This window comes from Numenius arquata, chromosome 19, assembly GCF_964106895.1.
Source record: "Numenius arquata chromosome 19, bNumArq3.hap1.1, whole genome shotgun sequence".
In the NCBI taxonomy this organism is placed as follows: domain Eukaryota; kingdom Metazoa; phylum Chordata; class Aves; order Charadriiformes; family Scolopacidae; genus Numenius; species Numenius arquata.
This window is the reverse complement of record NC_133594.1, coordinates 5097886-5123621: the sequence shown is the minus strand read 5'-3', so window position 1 is coordinate 5123621 and position 25736 is coordinate 5097886. Positions and strand designations below refer to the sequence as shown.

The 25736-nt window shown below is 39.8% G+C and overlaps 1 protein-coding gene across 1 annotated transcript in view; it reads left to right on the top strand.

Moving 5' to 3' along the window:
* The window catches only part of CDK5RAP2 (CDK5 regulatory subunit associated protein 2), an 81755-nt gene that overhangs the window by 46906 nt on the left and 9113 nt on the right, over positions 1-25736 (top strand). Inside the window, 14 exon segments of the mRNA XM_074161215.1 lie at positions 43-496; positions 3674-3941; positions 5954-6079; positions 8245-8839; positions 10784-11016; positions 13787-13835; positions 14626-14807; positions 15944-16069; positions 20422-20538; positions 21180-21369; positions 21585-21706; positions 23095-23343; positions 25009-25092; positions 25194-25453. Coding sequence (XP_074017316.1) covers positions 43-496; positions 3674-3941; positions 5954-6079; positions 8245-8839; positions 10784-11016; positions 13787-13835; positions 14626-14807; positions 15944-16069; positions 20422-20538; positions 21180-21369; positions 21585-21706; positions 23095-23343; positions 25009-25092; positions 25194-25453 — 3055 coding nt within the window.

Below are 25736 nucleotides of genomic sequence, written 5' to 3'. Positions count from 1 at the left end.
AATCAAAATTCATGCCTTTTCTTTCCTCCTTCCTGAGTGTAGCAGACAAGAACAAATGAAAACTGTAAATGAACTGTTAGATCATCTGAACACAACTGAGGAAGAAGATACAGAGAAAAAGGATGAAACAGATCTTAGGCAAATGATTATTCAACTAAAAGCTGAACTCAAACATTTCAAGCAGGTCAATAAATTCTTAAAGCAGCAAGTAGAATTGAAGTCAACTTTTGATGGAAAAGAGAAGCTTTATCCAGATGCAATGCCACAGATTAATAAGGATATCGAGTTGTTGAAAGTGGAATTGAAAGATGCAGCTACACAAACAATGACTTTAGAGAGTAATGTCATGAGATTCAAACACGAAGAGAAAAAAGAAGCCTCAGAAGACAAAAAAAAATATTCAAGATTAAATGCAGAAAGAGAACATCAGCAAGAAAGTGTGTGTAAGAAGGGTGAACAGCATGAAAGACTTTTTTTTACAAGGAGAACAAATGAAGTAAGTTTATTTAAGATTCTCTTTTTGGTACTTGGGGAATAGATGTATAAAAGAGAAAAACATGTTTCATTTCTAATATTAAATCTTGCTTTTGTGTAATTTTTAAAATTAGAAAAAGAGATGTAAGCCAAATATATTTTAGATAATTGTTCTTAATGTTCAGAGCTTTTCATCATGTACTTCAGTGTGCTTTAGAACATTAATTAATTGAATTTCAATCCTCACTGGGAGCAGATACTAGTAAATATTATAGCTTTGTAAAAAGAGGTGGTTTATAACATAATGGCCTGATTCTGTACTACCTTATGTCGCTGCATAGATGTTCATAATGTGCAGAACCAGAGCATTCTGCAGTGATGGCTTATTAAGTCTGAATGGCAGATGCCTTCTAGAGAATGGAAGACTTGCCTGATGTCAGAGAGCGTGCTGGAGAGGAGATAGTGGTAGATTTCAACAAACTCGAATCTTCATTTTAGGCTTTTATTAACATCTCATCGTTGTGTCTTGCTCTTAGAGAAGTATGACCAGTAGTGCTCTGTAAAACTCTGGGGGCAGTTCTTTGTGTTTGTTTGGAACCCAAGTGCCCAGAAGCTGGTTTGTGAGTACAGATGTAATTTGCTTGTCCCAGCTAAGGTTTCACGCCTGTTGTGTGCCGCAGCCTGTGATCCCAAACAAAGGGGTGGGGAAACAGTGTCTGCTTTTAAAGAGTTCCTGTGTATTGTTTCGGTAGCAGTTACAGAAATGAAGTTGAAAACTCTTTGAAGATCTTGGCTCTTGCAGAGCAGACAAAGGAGGGTGTTGCTTTTGATTTTGTGCGCTGCTGCTCGACAACGTTGCAGCACCTTCTGCAAAGGGTGGTTTCCATGACTGAGTCATCAGAGATTTCTGTGAGCCAGCAATTGGGAGCAACTCATTTCTATTCTGGCTTGTTCTTGTTGGATTTAGTTTTTTGAAGGAAGGGGCTTGTAAACCAAGAGAATTTGATAAGACTTTGTTCTGTACAGGCATAAATATTTCAGTATAGTTTGGGATTTTAAGGAAAAGATTTTGGCATGCACTGTTGGTCCCTGGCAAACCCCCTGGAAAATTCATGCCAGTCTTAGCAATAGGTTATGATACCCCTGAAAAATCAAACCCTCAGTAACTCACAGAAACTGTGTGATGAAACCAAATGATTTACATGTAACCAAAATCTCTCAGAGTATCTTCAGGTACATTCTTTTAAGCTTTCCTTATTGGCAGTATGTCTACCTATTAAAAAAATTATGTTTGGGGAGGAAAGAGGATAATAGTCGAAATGTTCTTGGGCTGTTGTTAATGTTCTTAGTCTATTGGGCATTTGGGCAGTGTTGGCAGGTTTACTGCTGTGATGGCTTCTCCTGCATCCTTGGAATGCCGTGGCTGGGCTAAGAAAAGAAAGGAGTGGATGGTTGTGCTATGTTGGTGCTGTCCCGGGCAGGTGACTCCAGGAGCACATGGATAGATGAGGGCAGTGGGAAGGCAGAAGAGTGAAGATGAGGAGTAGAGGGGAAAAAGGGTTGAGGTCCTGGCTGGTCTGTTAATGAAGATCTCCTTACGATGGCTTGCTTAAGAGTGCTATTGATGTCTTTGGATTGCTGGTCTCATCTCTCAGTAATGAAGGACAAGTAAAGGTCTGTCTGCCCTCCACAGGGAATACCTGGAGTTCTCTCTGCAATTCTCTATTTCACATTCCTGTTTTTCCCTGAGTTTCTCTCTGCTGTTTTGATTCATCATTTTCCAGATTCCTCTCTAGTTTAATCAGTTACAACCTCAATGCAATCCTTGAGTTAGATGCTTTAGAAGCTTTCTTGTTTGACTAATGCAGTGTATATTTTGCTTCTGAATGGCTTTTATAAATAATTTCATGTAGCTGGCTGAGCTGGCCTTTGGGTAATCTGGGTGACGTATGTGTTTGTACAACAGCCCCGAGACAGCTGGAAATAGTTCGACATTATTAGTTCAGTTTAGTAAAACTAGCAGAAAGTTCATCCCACCTGGATTTATTTTTCGGCCTCCGAATGATACTGTGTTCATATATGTACGAAAGGAGCTGAGTAGGTCGTTAGGAAAATGGAACTTGCTTTTTATTATTTTAAATTGTGTAAGGACTATAATTGCTAAGAAATGAATGTGGAAAGGTATTTCAGAATACATTGGGTGGTAAAAGGAATTACGGGACTTAAGACACTAGTGGAGCAAATGAACAGCAAAAAAAATAAACTATATCTGTCTGAACATGCCATTATTGACTTTTAGTATTATTGCACACAATTCCGTAACTCTCATCAACATGTAGCATGTTTTCATCTTTTTGGAGATAGCGCAATGTTATGCTCTGTGGTTTAAACAAGGACACATTGATTTTATGCAGAGTATTCAAAAGATGAGAGGCTAAAATGTAGTGACTTAAGAAATTTAACTTCTCCCTCCAACTCCAATGACAGAATATCCATTACAGTAGGAAACGGGAATCCTGCAGAAGCAATTTATTGAGTGTCTGGGTGAAGAAGCTGTTCTTGCTCATAAAGAATTTCTGTGTGGCAGAATAAATTTCCTCTGTGGCTGATGCAAAGCTATGTTGGTTTGCTCAAAGCTATGGAAGGGGGCTGGCATGAAGTAGTGTGGAGAAAAAAAGAAGAAAGGAAAATACATTCAAGAATTTGTACAAAAGTTAGGAGGATCCTCACTAAGAAAAAAAACAAAAGGTTTAAGGAAAATGGTTACTGGACTGTCAGACATTTATGATATAAATCAGGAGAGTGGGAAGTAGCAGTTAGAGAGGTAGGCTTGGGTGAGAAACTATTTTCTTAGGGCACAGACAGATTCAGAGTTGACTAAAACGCCTACTGATGAAAAGCCTTTGCCGGTCAATGGTGAATCTGCTCCATGAACTGGAAGCCATTCACTGGGTGGCTGTGGCTGCATAAGCAGCACTGACAGAAAACTGAGCCAGTGGGATAGGTTTTTTTTCTCTCTGAATGTTTGTTTTCCATGTTGCAAGGGTATTGAGATCGTGTTTTCAAAGCTATTTAATGTGACAGCTGGCTGATCCTACTGGAAAATCTTTATTTTACCTGGAATTTTATTTTATTCCTCCTTTACTTGACTGTTACATACGAGCTACAAATCTCCTGTTTTATTCTGTACCTTTTTCAGAGTGATTCTGCTCGCCTGCCCAAGAAGTCCCGGCTGCCCGTTCTCTTAAAATCATCCAGACCGTTCAGAAATGTGCCCTTGAACTCCTGTATGAACAAGTCAGATTCACAACTCCAGGGTGATAGCAGGACACCTCACGGAGGTCTGAGAGCATGTGAAGAACAAAACAAACAACTTAAGCCCCAAACAAATGGAGAATTATTACTGAATGGGTCTGTAACTGAAAACCTTGAAGAGCAGCCTGCACAGGAAAGCACAGCACTGAGAGGTAAATAAAGAGCAGAAAGAGTGACTTGTGATGCTGCTTGAAATAGTGGCTTCTTTTCTTGTAGTAGAAAGTAAAACCAGATTGTTTTTACAGATGCACGAAGCTGCTTAATCTTTCGATTTTCTTGGGTAGGCAAATATATATAGATCTTGACAAACATTTTTTTTTTTCTTTTATCTTTGCTGCTGACATGTAAAACAGCTTTGTATGGAATAGAAAGTGCTTTGTATACATGGCATAAAGTATATAATAAATGATAGTTCCACAGGGTACCCACACATGCACACATATATATCAGTGTTTAGGTAAATGAAAAATTTCCTTTATATGATGCCAAGTCTAACGAAACCTGTCTGTAATGGAGACAGGAGAGTTTAAAAATACTGTGTTTGTTTATGCTGCATAAAGCAGTTTTTCCAATATTCCACTGATCAGTCAAGTCACCCGTGTCTGTTCCCAGCGTGGCTGGGTTAATTTAAACTCGGTTGTTGACAAAGTATCTGGATCAGCAAAGTATGACAAATTGTAAAGCAGAGAACAATGGATATTATATAGAGATTTGGAGTGGTAAAAAAAATAAAAATACGCTTAGCAGTTAGATTAAAACCGAGTAGAGATGTAAAGGGTAGGTGGGGGAGAGAGGAGGTGTAAATATATGAAATTAGATTCAATCAAGAAGCAAGTGAGCCACTGTCAAACGCAGAGGTTGCAGAGGCTTTGTTGGTAATGCTAATGTTACCATGGTAAGGGACAGATATGGCACGACTTTATTGTAAATGCTCAAGTTGATAGGACTAGAGCAATTAGCTTTGGTAGGTGCAAAACCCATGGAGAATTCTGAGATGGGAAGTACCGCAGTCCTGTGGTTTCCTTTCCACATGGATTTCTTTCCCCTGGATCACAGTTGTACCGCACAGTTAGTCATTCTGAGACCTGATGTAATGGGAGATTGCGGGAGATTATTTTATGGTCAATGTTTATATTGGAGAAACTTCTTAGCCTTTTCTCTAAGCTTAACATAAAACATTTAAAAACGCACTAAAAATTGATTAACTGTTACATTACAAAGAGGACGTGCAAATGTTTATTTTCATTTCTTGGTAGGAAACCTATGCAATTCACATTCTTAGTGGTTATCATTATAATTAGTTCAAGTATTTTAAAAATATGTGCAAACACTGTTTCATGCCATCGGTGATGTTTGTATTACATTTTCAATAGTTAAAATCATAGAATCATAGAATGGTTAGAGTTGGAAGGGATCTTAAAGATCATTGAGTTCCAACCCCCCTGCCCTGGGCAGGGACACCTCCCACCAGACCAGGTTGCTCAAAGCCCCATCCAACCTGGCCTTGAACCCCTCCAGGGATGGGGCAGCCACAGCTTCTCTGGGCAACCTGGGCCCGTGTCTCAACACCCTCACAGTAAAGAATTTGTTTCTAGTATCTAATATAAATCTCCCCTCTTTTAGTTTAAAACCATTACCCCTCGTCCTATCACTACGTTTCCTGATAAAGAGTCCCTCCCCATCTCTCCGGTAGGCCCCCATCAAGTACTGGAAGGCCATTATCAGGTCTCCCTTCTCTTCTCCAGGCTGAACCACCCCAGCTCTCTCAGCCTGTTTTCATAGCAGAGGTGCTCCATCCCTCTGATTGTTTTTGTAGCCCTCCGCTGGACCCATTCCAACAGGTCCATGTTCTTTCTGTCTTGAGGATTCCAAAGCTGGACGCAGGTGGGGTCTCACCAGAGTAGAGGGGTAGAATCGCCTCCCTCGACCTGCTGGCCACACTTCTTTTGATGCAGCCCGGGATGTGGTTGGCTTTCTGGGCTGCCAGCGCACACTGCCGGCTCATGTCGAGCTTCTCTTGCTCAGATAATTTTCCTGTTCTGAATTGTCAGAACCAGGTTTGGTTTTGCGGTTGGGTTTTTTGGGTTTCTTTTTGATTAAACCCACTGTATTTTTTTTCAGTCACTTACTGCTGTCTGGTTTACCTTCCCCCGCTGTTGTCCAGTTGACTCGTTGCTCAAACTGGATAATAGTGAGGTCCAGGTCAAGTTGCACGTTGATCCCCATGTTGATCCAGATCGGGGGAACGAGAATGAATATGTGATGGACAAAAATCAGCAAAACTGCCAAGGTAGAGCACTTATATGGTGTAGTACATAAAAAAAGAAATTTTAGAACTGGTTTCTTCTGAATTGTGCAAAATTGTAAATTACTGCAGGTAATTGTCTCCCTTGCCATTATTTGTGGGTTTTAAATCTCGTTTTCTTAGCTAGTATGGATTAATTGCTCTAAGATTCCAAGTTCATCTTTTAAGAGTTATGCTTTCAGCAGGGCCACAGGGATTTATGAGTCTGGTTTCCAGTAAAAATAATGAGTTGTGTGCCTAACTCTGATCTCTATTGCTAATGTCCTCGCTTCTGAACTCTTCTCTGAATTAAATGTTTGTTACTTAATGCTTCTGCATCTAGTTATGAAGTATTAGAATGAAGCAACTGAATGATAGAATTTTGCTTATCTGAATTATTTGGAGGCATTCAACTAGGTTGAAACCTAATGGAATCATTTAATGAAAATTTAAATAGGCTTAATGCTGTGTATTACGTCTGCATCATCCATTAATCTTTTTTGGGAGGGTTTGAATAACCTGGTTAACACGTTGTGTACAGAGTCCAGAGGGTATGGCCAATTTTGTACTCCTTGGTCACATCATTAATTTTATTTATATAAGTAGTTTCATTAAAGCCAGTCAGTTGGTTTGCAGGATCGTGCTCTTTGTGTCCCCTTTGTGTGTGTGGACACATATATGCACAGAGAGCTTATTAGTTCTCCTTTAATTAAAGGGCAGTGTTTCATTAAAAACTATAACAAGTATTCTAATCAGAAATACTTCTTCCCTAATATCTGGCGTTTTTTCCTGGTTTTGTTATCTCATTTGCATGAAATTAGGGTTGCAGAGTTGAAGAGTTCTTCTAGTATCTGGGGTTTTTTTCCATCTCAGTCTGCAGCCGTCTTTGACATCTGTGTTACTTCAGCAACCAGCTGGGAGAGAAGGAGGAGAAGCTCATGAACTTCAGGGTTGCTTTCCCTTATTCAATGTGTCTTCTTGAATTCATACACGGGCATTTCACTGGAAGCGTTTCTGTCCCGTGAATCTGTTGCCTTTGGAATTAAATAGATAATGTTCTGCAACAATGTGTGTAGTGCAGAGAACGTACCTGGCCTTCATTTCAAATATGTTCATATCCTGGCATCGCAGCTTCATTTTTTTCCAGCTTTTACGTTATATTTGGTTTTATTCTCTTGTGCTCGGGCTTGACTTGGTCCTTCATATACAGCTGCCCCCTCCCTGAGATTTTGTACTGGTTTAGAGCTTGAGCCTGGGCATTGGAATTCTCCATGGAAGCCAATTTGAAAGTATTAAGACCTCTGCAAGATCAATGAATGACTCCCAAAAGGGGGGGTTTAATTTGTAGTGATCTTTTGCAGAGCTAATAGAAGGGGAAGATTTAATTTACTGGTAACCAGAAAATAACTATTTTCTTACATAGTTACATACAGCCCTCAACATACACAGAACTATAAAGATAGCATATATGTAGGAATATATAGGTTTTATTGGTCTGAATCTGGGGTGATTGCATTACTTATGAATGGCAAAGGCAACCGAGGGATACGCTGTGCATGCCAAATGAGTGCCAGTAAAACCTTTAACACCCAACATTTTTATGGATTTTGTTTAGAATGCATTTTAAAAAGTTATTAAAGTCCCTTTTTCACATTTTACTATTTTGTTGATGATAATCTTTTTAAAATTCCACTGACTTTATGCTCCAATTGGTTTTGTATAGATTTTTGAAGTGAGGCGAGAAAGAATATTTAATTAGAACTTTTAGGAAGAACCGTTTAAAGTCATAGAGTCTACTTTCAAATCTCAGTGCCTTATGTTTGAGGTTATCGTCTTTGTGTCTGGAAAGATCTGAGCTTCGTCGGTGTCTGACTCAGGACTGCAAACAGCAAAAGTAATGTTCCATCATTTGGGAAAAGAAAGCGGGTGTGTTTCCAGTATTGTTTATTTGAAAGGTGATAAGGGGTTTGGAATATTTGATGTGCAAGTTGAATTAATGGGCAAATCATAGAAAGGGGTCAAAAGTCCAAAACTAATATTGTGTAGTTTGTAATTATTCTGCATTTTGATTCTGTTATTAGAGAAGAAAATGAATTCATTCCAGTGCTGTTAAGAACAGAGTGTCAGATAAAGAAATACTAATATTCACATGCAAGCCTCCTGTTTTTCAGAAATGCAAAATCATCACAACATTAGCAACGTGAATATCTCATTAAAAGAGATAAATGAAGAGTTTCATTCCATGGAACATGAGGACATTGACTCAGCCACCGCATATTCAGGTTCCAAGTGCCTGCGTTCTCTGAAATTGAGTGTAACAAGTAGAGATGCACTTGATGACTGTGAAGTCATAGATGATATAGAAAAAATGAAACAAAGAATTAAGAGTATGAAGACTGAGCTCGAAAAGTACAAAATGTTCGTGTTTAATTTACAGACCTCTGACCAGCTTTTATCGAGTGTTATTTCCAATATAGTGGTGAATGACACAGCTTTGCCTGTGGAAGGATACATTCCACAAGTGCAAGATACAGCCATGCAAGAAATCAAAACATTTTCTGGTGGCCATCGGCTGGTGGATGAGGAGATGCACACTGGCAATAGGAATCCAGAGTCTTCAAAAGCACCTGATACGTGGACAGCACAAAACCTTAAGGAACTTCTGTCAGCAAATGAGGCAGAACTTGAAAAAGACCAAATTGCAAATGTGCATTTTGATGAAGTGTATCATCTTCAGAACAAACTGAGAGAAACATCACCATCCAAGTGAGTAAAGCCATTACCGCTTCAGGTACCTTTTTGTAAACAGCAATACCAAGTAACAGAGGAAGGGAATATGAAGATAATTTTATTCACATACGAGCATGTGGTTACAGTAGAGGCTAAATTTCACTAACATTAACATAAAGCAATTGAAACATTTATTTAAAAGTATTTCTCTTACAACAGAACTGCTCCTGGTAAGCTCATACCATCCTCTCTGAAGCTTCTGTGCCAGACACCTGTGTCTCTCCCCACCCCTCAGGCCCACAACATCTTTGCTTTGTCAGACCTGCTCAGGGTGCTCTGTGAGACGGGCTGACGTCTAGAATCAAACTATTAAGAGTTTTGCATCACACGGGCTTTTTTCAGGTGACAAGGATAAGAAAATGGAACATCTCATTTAAGATAGAAATGTTTCCGTGGGCAATTGGCTGACGGATTCGTGCCAGCCCTGCTGTTTGTGTGACCATGCTTTGTGTATAAAACAAGAAGTTTATGCTCTAGTTATAATTTGTTTTGCAGTTGAGTGTCATAATGCCTTCCTTTGAAGGATGTGAAAGTAGATATATACAGAAATTAATGAATGAAATTTTATAGCATGAGCTAGAAAACCATTTATAGGAGGCTGGAAAGTATCAGTCTTGTTTTTTATATGATAAGAGTGGGGGCAGCATTTTGGCTAGTGTATATACAAATCGCACATGGGGTCCTCTAAGACGAAACCTTTTTTAGCCACCACATCCCCTTTCCCACCCCCACCCCCCCCCCCCCCCCCCGACATCGTTATTGTCCTGGGGGCATATAGAATGGCAGGAGGTATAACAAAGAGAGGTATTCAGCCTGTTGGCTTTCTCCAGAATGCCTGAGTAGAAATATTTGGAGACACTGAGCAACCACCAATGTGGACTATTGTATATCTACTTAGTATTACTATTGTAAAATACAGTTGTGCCACATAGTACATATAAATTTACATACCTTGAAAATATACCTCATCCATTTTGCAAAGGAAGGTCTAACTGTGTAAATTAAGGAACGAGACAGTATGGATCGCTGTAAAGTTTTTATGGCCGCTGTCTAGGACAACTGCAGGAGTCACTAGTGACAGACCCCAATTGAGTTATGTGCCTCTTCCTATACAAATGACAATAAAAATTCTATAACAACCCATTCCATCATAGATTTTGTTTATGCCCTGTGTATTGTTTGATTCTCTGCGTCTTTTCAGATCCTCTCCCTTTCTCTCTCCACTAATGTATGATTCCGTAGAAAGTAGTGTATCCGTGATACAGACAGTGGCAGTATAAAGGGGATGTCTGTATTTGCAAGTGCAGAATAAATTCAGTTGATCTGAGATGAAATTTGTATCCTGGCTTGTGGAAATTGGACACTGCAGTGGTTGTAATGATCATGTCTCGTAACAAAATAATAATACTAAAAAAACCCAACCAAACAAAAAAAAAACCCACCATACAGGGATGCATAGAATTATCAGGCTGGGTGAAACCATCGGCTCAGAAAGTCCAGTATTTTGCTTTCAGAAAAAGAGACAGCACTATGTTCTCTTCCATACTGAATCAAAAAAACCCCAAAAACCAGAAAGAATATGTGTATTCTTAAAAATTCTTTTAATGTACTCATTTACTTTAATTTGGCACCTTTGCATACAGACAAACAAGTTCGTCATTTTAGTTTCTGCCCATTGTATAAATGAAGTGGTTAAATGAAGGATAATGACCCACAAGTCATGCTCATAAATACAAAGCTCAACAGGTAGAGACAATACATTTCTCATTGTGGCTGTAAAAGCATTTTAAAAGAAAATTGAGTCCCATAAAATTATGGCTTAGGAATATAAGTTTAATTCACTTTTTATTTATATTTAATGTTATATTAAATGTTATTTATGGTCAGAAAATTACTTTAAAGATAATTTCATTTTCTCAGATACGATTCATTAGTTCATTCACAAGCTCGAGAACTCTCCTTTCAACGCCAACAAATTAAAGAGCTCCGCAGCAGTTGTATCGCTTACCATCAACATCTGACAGGCCTTATTAAAGCTTTTGAGGAACTGCTTCAAGCCAGTGATGTAGATTATTATGTTGCTGAAGGTTTCCGTGAACAACTGAATCAAAGTGTACTCTTGTTTGAGAAGCTAGAAGGGAAATTCCTGTATGGTAAGTAGCAGTATTTTGTGCTTATTTTCTGAGATGTATTTACGTTCTCAAAATTTTGAGGTGGTTTTTTATTTTTTGCCTTTTAGTGAAAAGGAAAGCTTACTTTCTCTTGGTTGCTTTTAAATATTTTATAGGGACGACTGTCTTGGAAGACAAAATTTTAGTGCTCCGACAAGACTGGATTTTAGTTTGTAGCCATCCTCTGTATTGACACCTTGCATTTTGAGTTGTTTATCTTAGCATATGCATATTTTAACTGTTCAAAATACAGTGGTTATAGTTTAGTGTAAGTTTAGTTACAAGTAGGCTTCGGGATTTTCTATTTCAGGAAAAACTCAGCTGACTTTGTTGAACCTGAGCACTGGGTATCTCCATGGAAGGGTTCTCCTGGGCATGGGTCACAGTTGGTTTTTCACGCAGTCTGTGTTTAACTAAAAAGAAAAAATTACGGGTTCCTAAAGTTTTTCCCCCTAAAGTGCAGTCGCTTGCAGGAAGGGAAAATGCATGGCGGAGATCTGGGGCTGTGCTTTTAGAGTGAAAGAAGAAATTATCCCATAGTAGTCCATCTGGGCGATTTTCAGTGGCCAGTGCCTATAAATAAACTGCAAGGAATCCTGCATTGGGCAGTTGGAAGATAATGCCATACTGATTTGCACGTTATTGATATTCCTGTAGAAAGAACACAAATTACATACGGGTATAAAATCATCGGTTGCTGGATGCACCAAGAAAAGAACCATAGACTGTATGGAGAAACCCACCCAAGTGGTGTACATAGAAAATTAAAATTCCCCATAGAAAGGGAAAATCTGTTTGGTTAGAAGGCAGAGGAGAATAATTGCTTTCAGAAGAGTAGCTCATGAATTGAAGATGCTGTGGTATTGCAAATCAGTGTGTATTTGAGGGTGTCTGTAGTAGTAGAAGAGCCTCCTGAGCAGGGGTTCTAGGGAAAGTCAACCAGAGAAGTGTTGTCCTGGCGTGAGAGAAACCCGAGTGCTGAACTGGGTTTGTACACAGAGAGGCCATTGGAACGTGTGCCAGTCAGCAAAACCCTTTAATTACCAGTGAGAACTGGCTTATTGTCTGAAAAATGGGAGCTTACACACCTGAAAACGCGCTTGTCCTTTGGCTGTTCATCTCAATTCCCCCACCGATTGTTTGGCAAAGCATTAAGTTGCAAAGGCGAAGCCTTAAACGTCCAAGAAGTGGGACCATATCAGGAGATGTATTATTCCTAATACTTCCTAATAATAATTCCTAAACACTTCTAATTATTTTCCTGAGACCTGCATCTTGCTGCCAAGTAGCCTAGCTGGTTAAGAAAAGCATTCTGTCTTTCCTAACAGAGAGCTAAAATGCAACCATGTTTTGTAAAATGAGCATCAAAATTGACATTTGTCACCTGAATGAAGAGTATATCATACTTATTGCCTTCAGGCCGTAGTTTGAAGAAAGTTAGCAGGAAAGAGATGGAAAAGGGACGCTAACATGACTGAAATTCAGCAAGAAAGACCTTTTCCTGTCGTTGCAAGTGTTGCTCTTTCTAACCCACACAACTGGCAATCCTTCCTCCGTTGTCAGCTGCACAGCTGCCGTCTTCAGCGAAACACTCGAGGTGGCCTCAAATAGGGACACTGACCCCTGCAACTTCCCGAAATTGGCTCTGGAAGATCGCTTTGTTGAGAAACATCCAGGGCCCAGCCATACAGTGATCTGTGTTCTGCCTTTCATTAAGATAGTGGCAGCGCGTTGCGGTTTCGATTGCTCATATAAAGGAGTTGTATATGAGAAAAAGGTATTACGGCGAGTGTGTCATAGCGGTGTAATAAAAGATTGAGTGTATTCAATGATTTCGGTGGCTACAGAGATTCCTTGCATTACAAATGAGGAGACTGTGTAGTGAATAAACATTAAATGCCTTTAAAAAAAAGCCCCAAACCAACAGATGGTATCCTATATACTATGAAAAGTCCCTGACAACCGAGACAGTTCAATATATCTAACACAATGGTGTTGCATTGAATCACGCATTAAAATAAAATGATGTTTGTAGGGTTATAAAGAACAGCCAGCGTACTAAGAATTGACTGTAAAGAAAAAGCATAAACAACCGTCTGTCTCTGCATTTCCATCCTGACCTTCAGTTCATTCCCCTGGAATTTCAGCTGTGCAACCCTCGCCTGCCACTTCGGCTTAATTGCACAAAAATTTTAAAATATGGGGAGCCAAGGTGACACCACGGAACTCTTTTTTCTTTATTCAAATTAACGCCTGAGTCCAGGTCTCTTGCACTGAATTGTGCTTGTGCTGCCACACTGTACCACGGAGAATATTGCAGGCGAAATCCTGTCTGTGCCCTTTATTAAGGAGAACTGGTTCGCCTGACTCGGGGTGGACAAAATCCAAGCGAGACGGAATTGGTTTTGTATAATTTTTATTGACGAGGTAATAGCATGTACCCCTAATCCTTTTGCCACATAGCACAGTATTTTACATCTGTGTTCTAACTAAAACACCAAGGCTGTAAAATCTGGCACCTGTGGTACCCAGTAATTTTTTTTGAAAACCAGAGAAAGCTATGCTTTGTTGCTGGGTTATAAATAGTTTTGCTCATCTACAGCATATGACATTAATACACAGTGTGTTGAGTATCTGTTGACTTCTCTATTTTCTCATGAAGTTGCCATTCTGTATTTAATTAGTTTAAGATGGAGGGGAAAACAGTATAATTCTCCATATCTGTTTTTAATCGGATATTTTTGCTTTGCAGGAGAATCAATAGGTACAGAAGTTACTCTACTTTATGAATTAGCTGAAAGGTAAGCGTGCAACTGAATGTTTATCAAACACATGGTTATTTGCTAGAGTTGATAAGGGTTGCTCAATGTTTTGTAGTATAATTTCCACTGGTTTGCTTTTGGGAGAGCTTTGCTTATGTGGCCTGTTTCATTAATATCCGTTTTGTTAATAAAATATCCATAGAAAACAAACTAAGGCTTTTCTCCCCACTTCTCATCAAGCAACTGAGATGCAGAGAGGAAGCCACCAGAGTTGTCCTTTTCACGAACAAACAAAACATGGGCCACAATACACTGTTGTGTAGTTCGGATATAACCCCAATGGGAGCTTCTGGGAGGTGACACTAAGGTGCCTTTCCGTTCTGTGACCTTGAGACTGGCTCAGCATCACCGGAGCACGGGGGTGTTGAACTTCACTCTCAGAACACCCTTACGCGGAAGGTGAAGAGAGGCAGGTGTTGTTCTGCTGCGTCTGTTGGTTTTGTGCCAGCCTGGGATTCTTCTGCGCTACAGAAATCCTCAGCTGCCTGTTCCTCAAGGCGGCTTGAGGTCCCCGTAACGCAGAGGTGACTACTTGGTGCTGGAACATGACCACTAGGCTGGGGGTTCATTGAGTATTCCTGCTGACTTCAGGGAAGTCTGAATTTCGGTCTTGATGAATTCCTCTGATGTGTAGTGGTTTGTCACGTTCTGTCACACAAATTCACGTGTTTTGCCTGTGTCCTGTAAATTTGACACCACGTTCTCTGTTCATGCTTCCAAAGTAACAAAATAATTTTTAAATTTAAAAATGTTTTGTTTGGCACAAAAGGGATAATGAGAAGAACACCACAGGGTACCAGCAACTGAAGGAATCACCTGGACCATATGCTCTTCATAGCTTGTCTGACTTTGATCTGTCAGAAAAGTCATCTCTTGGATCACCCGAGCACAGGCGTGACCCAGCCGGACAGTGTGACACGCTGGCACTGCTGCCAAACACGTTTCCCCCAGGTAATTTTTTCCCCACTGAAGATTCACTAGATATTGGGAAAATGTGATAAATAAGACACAAGGGAACTAATTAAGAAACAATGAAGAATGTTTGTCTGCTTATGCCAGTATCTTGCGTAATCATTGCAATTTCAGTAATAAGATGTACAGAGATGACAATGATTTGAACTACCTCCTGTTTGAAACAAAATTAACTATGGTATTTTATGTCTTTGTTGTTTTAGACTATCATCTTTTACGGTTCTCCAGACAGTCTTTAAATAGACAAGTTATAAGGGAAAAATAGACAATTGTCAAGAGATTATTACATAGAAAAAGAGAGATTTTCTAATTTTATAAAAGCCAGTGTTGTGTTTCCTTGAGAATTGTAAGTGCTGCATAATTAATAAGTGGTGTCATGTTTGACCTGGATAGTTTCACTAAGCACAAGCGATGCTCGCAGTAGTTTGTTATAGGCAGCGATGAAAATTTAATAGCTGAGATAGCACGTACTGTTCGGGAGAAAAAATATTGCGGAGTAAACCAGGAGTGTATGACATGGATAAACTGACAAATGAGATAGTGACAGTTAGAACCGATAAGTTCCTGAGTAAAGCTGAAACTTACAGCCAATGGAAGAAAAATTGTAGAATGGCAAAGGAAGAAGGAAAAGGTACAGTAATGAAACTTGATAGAACAGATTTATTTATTACGGTATGCATTGTGTAAGTCAAAGTCAAATGTCTGTCTGAGTTACTCTGGGAAGGTTCCTATTGTTGTGAGGAAAAATGTGTACTATTGGTGCATTGAGCGTGAATGGGAAGCTGCATTGCAGAATTTTGAATTCATTTCCCAGCACAGGGAACATTTTAACTAGATAAAATTGTTATCTGGTACAGTTCTGTAGGAAGAAGAAATTTGAAGAGCCTTAAAACTGGATCATTGTTAGGGGTGAGGTATAAAGTAAGAGTTTTCACTAAACGCACAGTTTGGGGACTACCTGGAAAAAGACTGTCGTGGAGTCAGATATTTAGTATCTGCCCTTTTGAACAGCTCTGTATCATTTTTTAGTATTAGCACACATTAGATTTGACAGGAGTACACAGTGTAAAGGAATACAATAATTTAAATAAGAAGCGATCTCTTGGTTTATTTAGAGTTATTAATGGAGCATCTGCAAGAAATCCGAATCCTGAGGCAACGTTTAGAATACTCCATAAAAACTAATGAGAGACTGAGGAAGCAGCTTGAGAGACAAGTAACAGACAAGGAACTAGATCAAGGTAAGAATTTATTTCATGAAGAATTAAATCCACCTTTTCTGCTTAAAGCCTGAGAGATCAAATGCTGCTGGCATTGTTTTGTGTGCTTTTTTGAATAAACCCCACCCCTTTACAGTTGGAAAATGATGTGCCTTTCTGTGAACGCTGCTGCGTCTCGAGCACCATCAGCAGACACAGCTTTTCCGTGCTTGTGGAGTGGCATAAATACAGATCTGCCGTGCCTCTTCCTCGAGCCCATTGATTGAGGTGTACCCAGTGCTGATGCACTAATCTTTCCTGGGACGCAGGGATAGCACCCGGTCTCACACCTACATTTGCACGTGTTGCTAAGAGAACGGGACCACCAGGTCGTTTTATAACGTTTGATGATGCTGTATTTAAATTTCATACAGAGTAATGAAAGACCCTTCTAGTTCTGTTATCGGCAAACAGCCTGCTTTTTCTTTTTCTGCGTGCCTTTGGGATATCATTATTGTTGTCAGGGTTTTGGATTTTAGGATGACATCATCTTTTAATTCTCTGCCGTGTCCAGCCAGGAGCAGTTGTAGGAGAAGCCCATTTCATCAACGTAATTTCCCTGGGGCCTGGGTCTGGTAGGAGCAGAGGAGGAGGCGCTTTGCCCTAAATGACATTGCTGTTATTCATCCAAAGTAGGAATTTTGTGGAATTATCGTTCCTGTGCCTACTCCGTGTGTTCCTGAGGTGGTCAGTACAGCACCACTGCTACCAGGACTGGTGGAGATGCCTTCTCTGGAATTTCCTGACCGCTTTAAAGCCAGCTTGTGCATACATAGAGGGAAAGAATATCTGTAAGACAGAGCCTAGGCCATGGTGTTCAGCTTGTCATTTGAATTGATTGGAGTGATAAATGTGTTCTACACAAAATGACACCGTGAGTTTTTAATGAGAAATACCTGACAGAAACTGATGGACATTTTAACATGGAGATGGTTTTCATTCCAAACTCTAATATAAAGCAGCGGATGAAAAATACTAAAAATAGGTATGCAAATTCAGAGTCACTGCTCTTTATTGCTAGTGTTCAGCATCTTTGAAAGCCAAGCGCTGCGGTGCGTTTAAAACTTTACACCAGAGGGTAGCCAGGCTTTCACTGAGGCTGCTTTTGTAGCACCTTTTCAAGTGCCCCGTACCAGACATGTTTTCCTACACTTTCCTCTCTTCTTGCTCTCCTTCCCACATTTCCCCCCATAGGACAGTTGATTAATATGCAATATTACTCAGAGTGGAAGCAGGCAATAAATACGTACATGCTTCCCTTTTACTCAGTTTCACTAATATTGACATTAGATTCATTATGTTTTACATCATCCCCATGATCCATTTCTCTTGTTGTTTAAATGGAGACTACCTGCAAATGGCAGTTTGCTTTCAGGAATAATTTACAGTGATGGAAAGGTGTATAAAAAGCATCCATTTCATTCATGAAGTATTTACGCTGCTGGAAAGGCATACTGTTCTCGTGAAATAACCACACTGAAACACTTCCAACTCTTTTACAGCTTCATAAAGATTCTGGCAAGGGCATCCATTAATGCAGTGAAAGTATATTTTCTTTATAAACTGTCTTATGCCTTCCATCTGTCTTCTTGTTGCCTCAGTGCATGTACCAAGGCATGGAGGAGAAATTTGGAAAAGAAAGGAAAAAAGCAACTACCTGTTAGAACAGCTCCTTTTTGTTACCGTGTTCTTTCAGTGCTTCCTGTTTCGCTCTGTTTTGAAGATCTCTTTCCTGTTGATATGTGTTTTCTCTCTTCTGGTAACGATGCTGCTTTTGTTCCTAATAGATGGGCTTTTTTTTGACTTTCAGTGTAAGAAGTTACTAAGTGAAGCTGAAGCAGATTTTAGCTTTGGGACATAAGAATTTAAAACATTTCTTTTGAATTTTAACTTAGTATCCTTGGTTCGTTTTCCTTTAAAAAACAAAACCAAGTTGTAACATACTTAACTGATGAGAGCCTGTTAAATTCATGTGGTACTAAGTTCTTTGTGCAACCAAGATTAACGGAATTATTCTTGTCTGATAAATGTTATACAGATGTATATGGGCACATCTGCCCACTATTTTTGCCATGCTATTTTTAATATTTAGATTCTCTAATTATTTAAATGCCTCTGGGCTTCTAGTATTCTATAAATGACTCAAGTGTTGGTAATGGCTGCATCGTTACTATAGAGCTGAGGTTTGCAGTGCAACTAGAACTAAATAATTGCTTCCATCATTTCAAATGCTAGGCTTCAAAATAAAATCAAAGGTTTAATTTTGAATTCCTTAGATTTCAAATGTTATTAACTGCAGCTAAGATTAGAAGGGGTTATTGTTTGCTTTTTTTTTAACCCGTAAGTAACTAATGTATCTATTCCGAATTACCTTCAGCTTCTATATGCCTTTATCTTGCTTTACCTGGGAATGAATATTTCCTTGCACTTCGCTGTGATTTTCAATCGTGCTTGTCTTTCAGTCAGTGTTCCCTTTGAAACCTTCAAGGTGTGCTTCCTTAGCACTCACTTTTTCAGCACAAAACATAATGAAAACTCAAGTGTGTTGCAATTGTAGGCCCTGATGCTTCACTTTACTGTGGTTAGATGGACCTTTGCATCTGTGGAGAGCGTAATTGATGTCAGCAGGGCTCTGCACAGAAGCAGTCGTCTCGGTAGTGGGTCAAATTGCAGGATTGTGGCCTTATTACCACTGGCTCTACATTATCCATTATTATGTAAGATAACTAATAGTTATACTCTAAAGCCTTTCAGTAGGACTGTGATAGCATAACTTTTCAAATAGGATAAAGCTGGGTGATGGGCAATAAATTAAATTAGAATCAAGATGAGACCATCAAGCCTTGCCACTTGAAGTTGAATTGCTTTGTTAAAATCTGAAAGGAAAAGCCTTTTGAGTTCTCATAGCTACCTCAACTCTTTAACATATAGATAGTAAAATGCCATTAGCGCCGGGCTTCCAGAGCCTTTGAGTCTTTCAGCAACGACAAGAGGTGCATATCATGGCACACTACATCCCAGTTAGGTAGTGGGTAAAAGCTTCAGTTGGGATTACAATAAAATGAGATTACTTGGAGGAAGTGCAGCACATCAAATTGAATTGAACTGCCAGAGCTGAAAGGCATCCTCCTCATACATTCAGCTAATTTTTTTTTGCCACCTGGTTATTTCTCTATTAACCAAATAGTTGACACTCATGCAGTTATCTCAAGCTTTAAAGTGTAGCGGATCCTGGGATAACCAATCAACTGAAAAATACTTTTAATAGTAATGTTAATTCCAGTGGGTCCTGAAGTGTTCTACTGACTATAAGTAGGTTATAAAGGGCAATAACAATTACTTGACTTGTGTTTCAGAGGCAGCCACCTCGAGAGTGGAATGTGGCACTTTCAGACTGTAGTGTAACATTACACATCGCTGTGGGATGAGTAGCATAAATACAGTACATTATGAGGATTACCAGGGCTGGAATTGATACACGATTTAACACTTATATTTGTGTGACTAGTGCAATAAGCTCCTCAGAGTAGGATTCATCATCCTTAAGTTGCTAAAAGTTAGACATCTAAATCTGTGCTGGTTACCCAGAGCTTCTGGTAGAGGCACTGGGGAGAAGTGTGTCTCCTCGGAGGACGGGGCGTCTCATCCGCAGGGAGGTGTGTGAGGGGTACGTCGGGTGAGTCACTCTCTGGGGGTGCCTGTTTCTCCCCATGACTGTTGATGGTTGATCAACACTGGCTCAGTTATCTAAATTTTAGATACACAAATTTAAGAGGGATGAATCTTCATCCCTGTGATCATAAATGGGTTTTCAGAGAGTAATCAGAGGCAAAGACAGTGACTCCAGCCTTACGCTCTAGACTGGCCTGGTAACAAATGTATTAGCAGAGTATTTATGGTACTTCCTGCATTAACCACCGTGGATTAGTTGGTAGTATCTAGTGGTCCTCTGCGATGGTGTCATTAAACACAACAGAGTATGAACAAAGCAAAGCATTTTGCATTATTTTCAAAGAATAGCAATGACACAAAATACCCCTGTGTTTTGTCCTGTTGGAATTTTAGCTGATAGGTAAAGACTGCCAGGGATAATTTTGCAATTTTGGTAATGGTTGCCCAGCAATGAGAGGTACTTGTGATGTGGGGCTTTGGATTACTTGGCATGAACCTGAGCTGCCTTTTACTCTGTAGGGATAACCTTCAAAATATATAGGGGAGAAATATCTTTCATAACATGTTTTTCTGCAATTTTTTAAATTGTTCTTGTCTGGAAAGTTTAATCTTTAATGACCTAGAGATGACTCATAAATCATCTTTTATGTATATATTTATAGGTTCTGCAAACATTTTTATCCATGGCTCAGAGCAGCATAATTCCCTGGCTTCTGAAATACATTTCCTGAGGAAGCAAAATCAAGTTCTGAATGCAATGCTAGCAAAAGGATCCAGAGGTAAAAACATAAAATTCTGCTTTACAGGAGTAGACACCAACTCATTTCAGATCAGAAAACAATAAAATATTAACAGTCCATTTGTTAAATTGTCTTAACCATTCTTCCCATCCCTGAAATTCCATATACAGGAGTAGTGGTTGCTCCTTCTTTCTGTTTATCTGCAGTTTGGTAGATAAATAAGGCTGGGAAGGAGACAGAGGGATTTCTGTGAGACAAAGAGGAACATGGGTGCAACGTGCCCTAGAACACTCCTACTGAGTTCTTTTCTTCCTAAAGAGAACTCAGCTCCATTATTTTGTGAGGACTGGCAAAATTCATGTGCTTCCTTTGGGACCCTGCTGGCATTAGTTGTTCAATACTGTCCTTCTGACCGAATTCCAAGCGGTGTTGTGGAAATTTGGGATATAGGACTGTACACAGGTTTGTGTTGAGCCTTTGTGAGTCCTGGGGGTTAAATGTTGCAGGTTACAGAAGGTGCATCTAGCAAAAGTCATTAGAAAATGGAAGTCCTGAAACCCTAAAGCTCACAAGAGCAGTAGTTATTTTCTGGCAGTCTCTGAAAAAGCTGGTGTTATTAAAAAGCATAGCTTTAGTGGGTTGTGGGCATTGCAAATACCTTGTGTTTCTTCTTGTTTCAGATAAACAAAAGGAAAATGAAAAGTTAAGAGCATCTCTTTCTAAAAAGAACACAATCATTGAGCATCTTCATGAGGATTATGAATGCATCAAGAAAGAAAATGAAAAGTTGCAAAAACAAATTGGCCAAAAGGAGGATGAAACCAGATACCTAACATGTCAAATTTACAGCAGTCGTAATGAATTAAACAGGTATTGATTCGGTCCACGTTTAGACATTCATTTAGAGAAGAAAATTGTCAATGTGACAAGCACGTGTTTAGCCATAGCCATTAACATTAACGAGATGCATAGATATATTCAAAAGGCAAAGGAAGTATTATGGGGGAAAGGGGAATGGATTTTAGATTTTGAAACAAAAGGTAAGAATTTAACTTTTAACTTAGCAATTTATTGGGACTTAACAGGCTGCAAACAGAAATTAATGTAAAGCAACATCAGCTCTCTGAGAACGAGAAGTTACTGCAGTCGCTCCGAACTGAGATCAAGGTTTATGAAAAGTTGGAGGAAGCAAGAAGGAAGAGGACAGGTATAAATGCACAATTATTTCTGTACCCTCAGCCCTTGCAACCCATCCCTCTCTGAATACGATCTTCTCAAAGGAGACAAGGGGCCTGGTTTCTATGTTTCTACTTGTGTCTTCAAAGTAGAACTGACAACTTGATAAAATGCTGCTTTTTACTTGGGAGTGTAACTGCGAGGATGAATGTGTGATATGTTCTGACTTAGGCACACCCAAGTTTCCTTTATCTTTTTGTTCAAGCTAAAACCAATATTGACGATTCAGTGGCTCCGGCTGAATAAGCTTCATGGGCATCTCAGATATTTACTTGTCATCTGAATTACATGCTGTGCGTCCTCGGAGGTAGAGCTTACTCAGGGAGCGTGTGCTTTCTCTTGTCTGAATATGGGGGTGGTGTCTTCTCCCTCGGGCTGGGGAGAGATGCTGGCACTGCTTTCCAAATGAGACCTTTAATAATTTCCCATCCTCTTTTCTGCCACTAAAGGTGAGGGGTAGGAACGAGACTGACAGGAGTTCTTCCTGCCCCTTTTAAGGAAGCTGTACCACCACGTAGCACATATGATTAGGAAAGGAGTGGAATGCTGTTCGTTGCTGCATACTCATTACAGGAGCCAGCAAATTTCCCATTGGAAGTTCTTGTAAAAGTTGATTTATTTTTTCCTTCCTGCTACTTTAAGTCTCATGCCCTGCCATCACTGTGTTTCATGCCTAGCTGCAGCAGCAGAGCCCTGTTGGCATAAGGCTTTAAGCCAAAGTTGGCTCAGGCATGAAGAAAGTCTCCTGGCATAACTGGCAATGTAATTAGAGAGGAGCAGCACCCTCCTCCTGCATCTGAGCCCCCTCCCACTGTCAGGAGAACAGTTTGATTTCAGCATGAAAGGAGACATGGAATTGTTTGTGTACTGACCTCCTCCTATGAAAAGGCGAACACAGCCCTTGCTTTTTTTTAGGTTCAGCTTTGTTCCTCTGGTTGCCAGGTGATCTCTATTTTCTTTTTTCTTCTGTGTATAAAATTAAACTTCCAATTCTACTCCTTCCCTCCTCCGCACTCCTAGATTACCCATTCCTTTTTCTTTCCCCAGACTGTGCGTTAATGCACTTCAAATTTTGTAAATCCTCTTCGTTCTCTTTTCATTATATTTTTTTGCTTTTGGTATGAGGCTTATTAGCTTTTATGGACAAAGTGAAAAATCATTTTCGGCTCTTTAAATCTTTTGAGGGTAGAAGCAATTAAGACATGCTTTTTTGTCAAACCATTATCTTAATGCTGTTTGTAGTTAATTCTTAATATTGAGGATAAAGCTGGCTATAATTTACTTGCTCAGCATTCTGATAATGGCTAATATTATTTTAATTGTTAAAGATGTTAAGTGTTTCTTTTGAAATTGCCTCAGATCCCAGATGTGATGCGTCAGAAGAATTCCGAAAAGATCAGAATAATCCACTTGACTTACATGAACTATTGACTGAAATACAGAGTTTGCGAGTGCAGCTTGAAAGAAGCATAGAGACAAACAAGTCTTTGCACGAGAAATTAGAGGAACAGCTTTCGAAAGAAAAGAGAGAGGAAGTGGGATCGGTGTCAGCTGTGAATATCAACTATCTTTTCAAACAAGATTCTCAGCATTATGCAGGAGAGAATGGTACGGTGTCATATGGGCTTTTGTTATACTGCAGAACCTGTGCCTTGTTCTTTAAAAATGCTGTTAAAGCCTCACACAACATTAGCTCTGCATTTGGGAGCTGCCCACAGCCCTTCCCATCCCTTTCCCGTTAGAGCTATTAGCGCACGGGGAGGTGGAAATGCAAACTGCACTGTCCTGTAGCCTCCAACTGTCACTGCCTTCTCATTCAAGAGCAGCATTTGCAGACGGTCTCTGGGATGGAAAGATGCCTACAATAAATTGCCTTAAATTTTGCTTACCTGGGGGTTCTTTTTTTAATGCAGAGCTCTCTAACATTTGCTAAGGGTGGGTATGTATTACTCAAGAATGATCAATAAGTGCACTAAATGGTCTTTGTGTAAATCAGTTGTCCCCTTTTTGCCCTTGAGGAATATTTTACCTTTATTTCAATCACTGTTAAGTGATACTGTTTTAGCAAATCAGGGAAAATGTAGTGTTTACACTCAGGGTTAGATTATTGTCCCGATATTGATGTACATGGGATAGAAAGGGCACAGGAATGTTCTTCCTTGCTGCTAAAGCACTCCGCATACTAACAGCTTTCCATACTTGCAGCGTAAAGCCACCTGTACAGACATGCATCAGGTTATGGGAGCCAGTAGTAATGGGGCTTTTTGGGTCCATACACTTCACCAGAAGGTACAGCCCTCAACCTTAGCACCACGCAGAGCGAGCAGCTCCGGCCAGAGCATTAGTGTGAGAGCTCATGAGATGCAACAGGGTTTTGTACCACCTTACTTCTTCTGTGGTTCCATTGTGTCCAATCGGAATCATACTTCAGTTGAAATACATAATGAGCCTAACTCCACAGTCCTCTCTACAAGAAAGAAAGATGCGTAATATAGCAAATAACGTTTATGGGTTGCTACCATTTTCTGTGCACTTTATACTTGAACACTAAATTACAGTCACATGGTCCCTATGGGGATGGTTCCTTGGGGCCAGTCGGGATCAAGTAGGTGTGGAACAGCTGTTCTGGGGAACCTGTACCACCAGTATCCCCACATTGCATTTGTTCCTGGTTAGTTTCTAGGTAGAATCCTAGACGTTGCTTTTGACCTGCATCAGGCAGAGTAGATTGGAGCTGGAGAAGCTTGTTATTTCTTTGAGAAAATGGTGAATAGGGTTATAATAGCTTGGTTTGATATGCACCAGAAAGACTCTTTGGCCTATCAACAGCTGAATTTGTTAACTTTCTACATGTACTGTGGTTAGTCTTTGCTCAGAGCTACTTAGGGAATTTGGAAGGTCTGAAGAGAAGGGATATATATATATATGAGATCTTAAGATGATATAGCTGTGGAGAGTCATACTTCTTGTGGAGTTAATGGGAAGCTTACGTTTGTTAATTAGAATATCTTCATCAGGATGTATTTTAGATTTTGTGACTATCATTTGATTTTGGGAGATATTTAGAACTTTGGATAGATGCTAAAAATATTAATGTAGGTAAATACTGGAAGATACGTGGCGTGGTACTAGAAAATTAGCTGTGTTTTCCTGCTTCCTGAGTCTGAGTGCAGCATCAGCAAAAATAAAGGAACAGAAGTAGAGCGAGGAAGTTTTCATAATGCATGTTAACTTCTACTGATCTACTCTTCCTTGTCCCGTTTTTATGTATAGAAAATCTTTGCAAATGCCCTGCTACCAGCAGAAACAACTGTGACCTGCAGAAACATGGACGTTGCATTTTGCTGGTGAAAACAGGTACATCCAAAACTTCTGCGTTACCAGTATCCCAGAGCTGCTGTGTCAATTAGTTCTATATGTAAGGATAAAAAAAAATTAAAACACTTTTTCTGTCCCAGGTACGCACTCGGCCTCTAAAGACGACGTAGATGGCACTTCCCACTGCAGTAGCACTTCATCCTCCAGCACGGCCTGTACCCCTCGCCTTGTGCCGGGACATCGCATGTGGGCAGACAAAAACGGGCGCCACGTCCTTGGCCTGATAGAGGATTATAATGCTCTGCGGAAACAGATTGCAGAAGGGCAACAGGTTTTAGCAGAAATGGAGATTTCTCTAAGAGAGGTCACTGGTACGAAACTGCAGGAGCCTGGAATAAAGGTAAACAGTGAGAGCTGTTTGAGGATGGTGAATTTTACCTAGAGATGCAAAATACACGGGTTACAAAAGGAAAGAAGGAGGTTAATGGTGCAGCTGGCACCGCTGGCTGAATAACTCTGTCAGGACACCTCAACCTTGACAGTCCAAGTCTCGTCTAGATGCAGGCACCTATTTGTGATTCTGGGTTAATAAGGCTATGGATAAATTCGTTAATTCTGGGCCTTTAGTAAGCAATCTCACTTTTCCTTGCAACTTGAAATGAGGTGAAACTACTGGCTTTTAC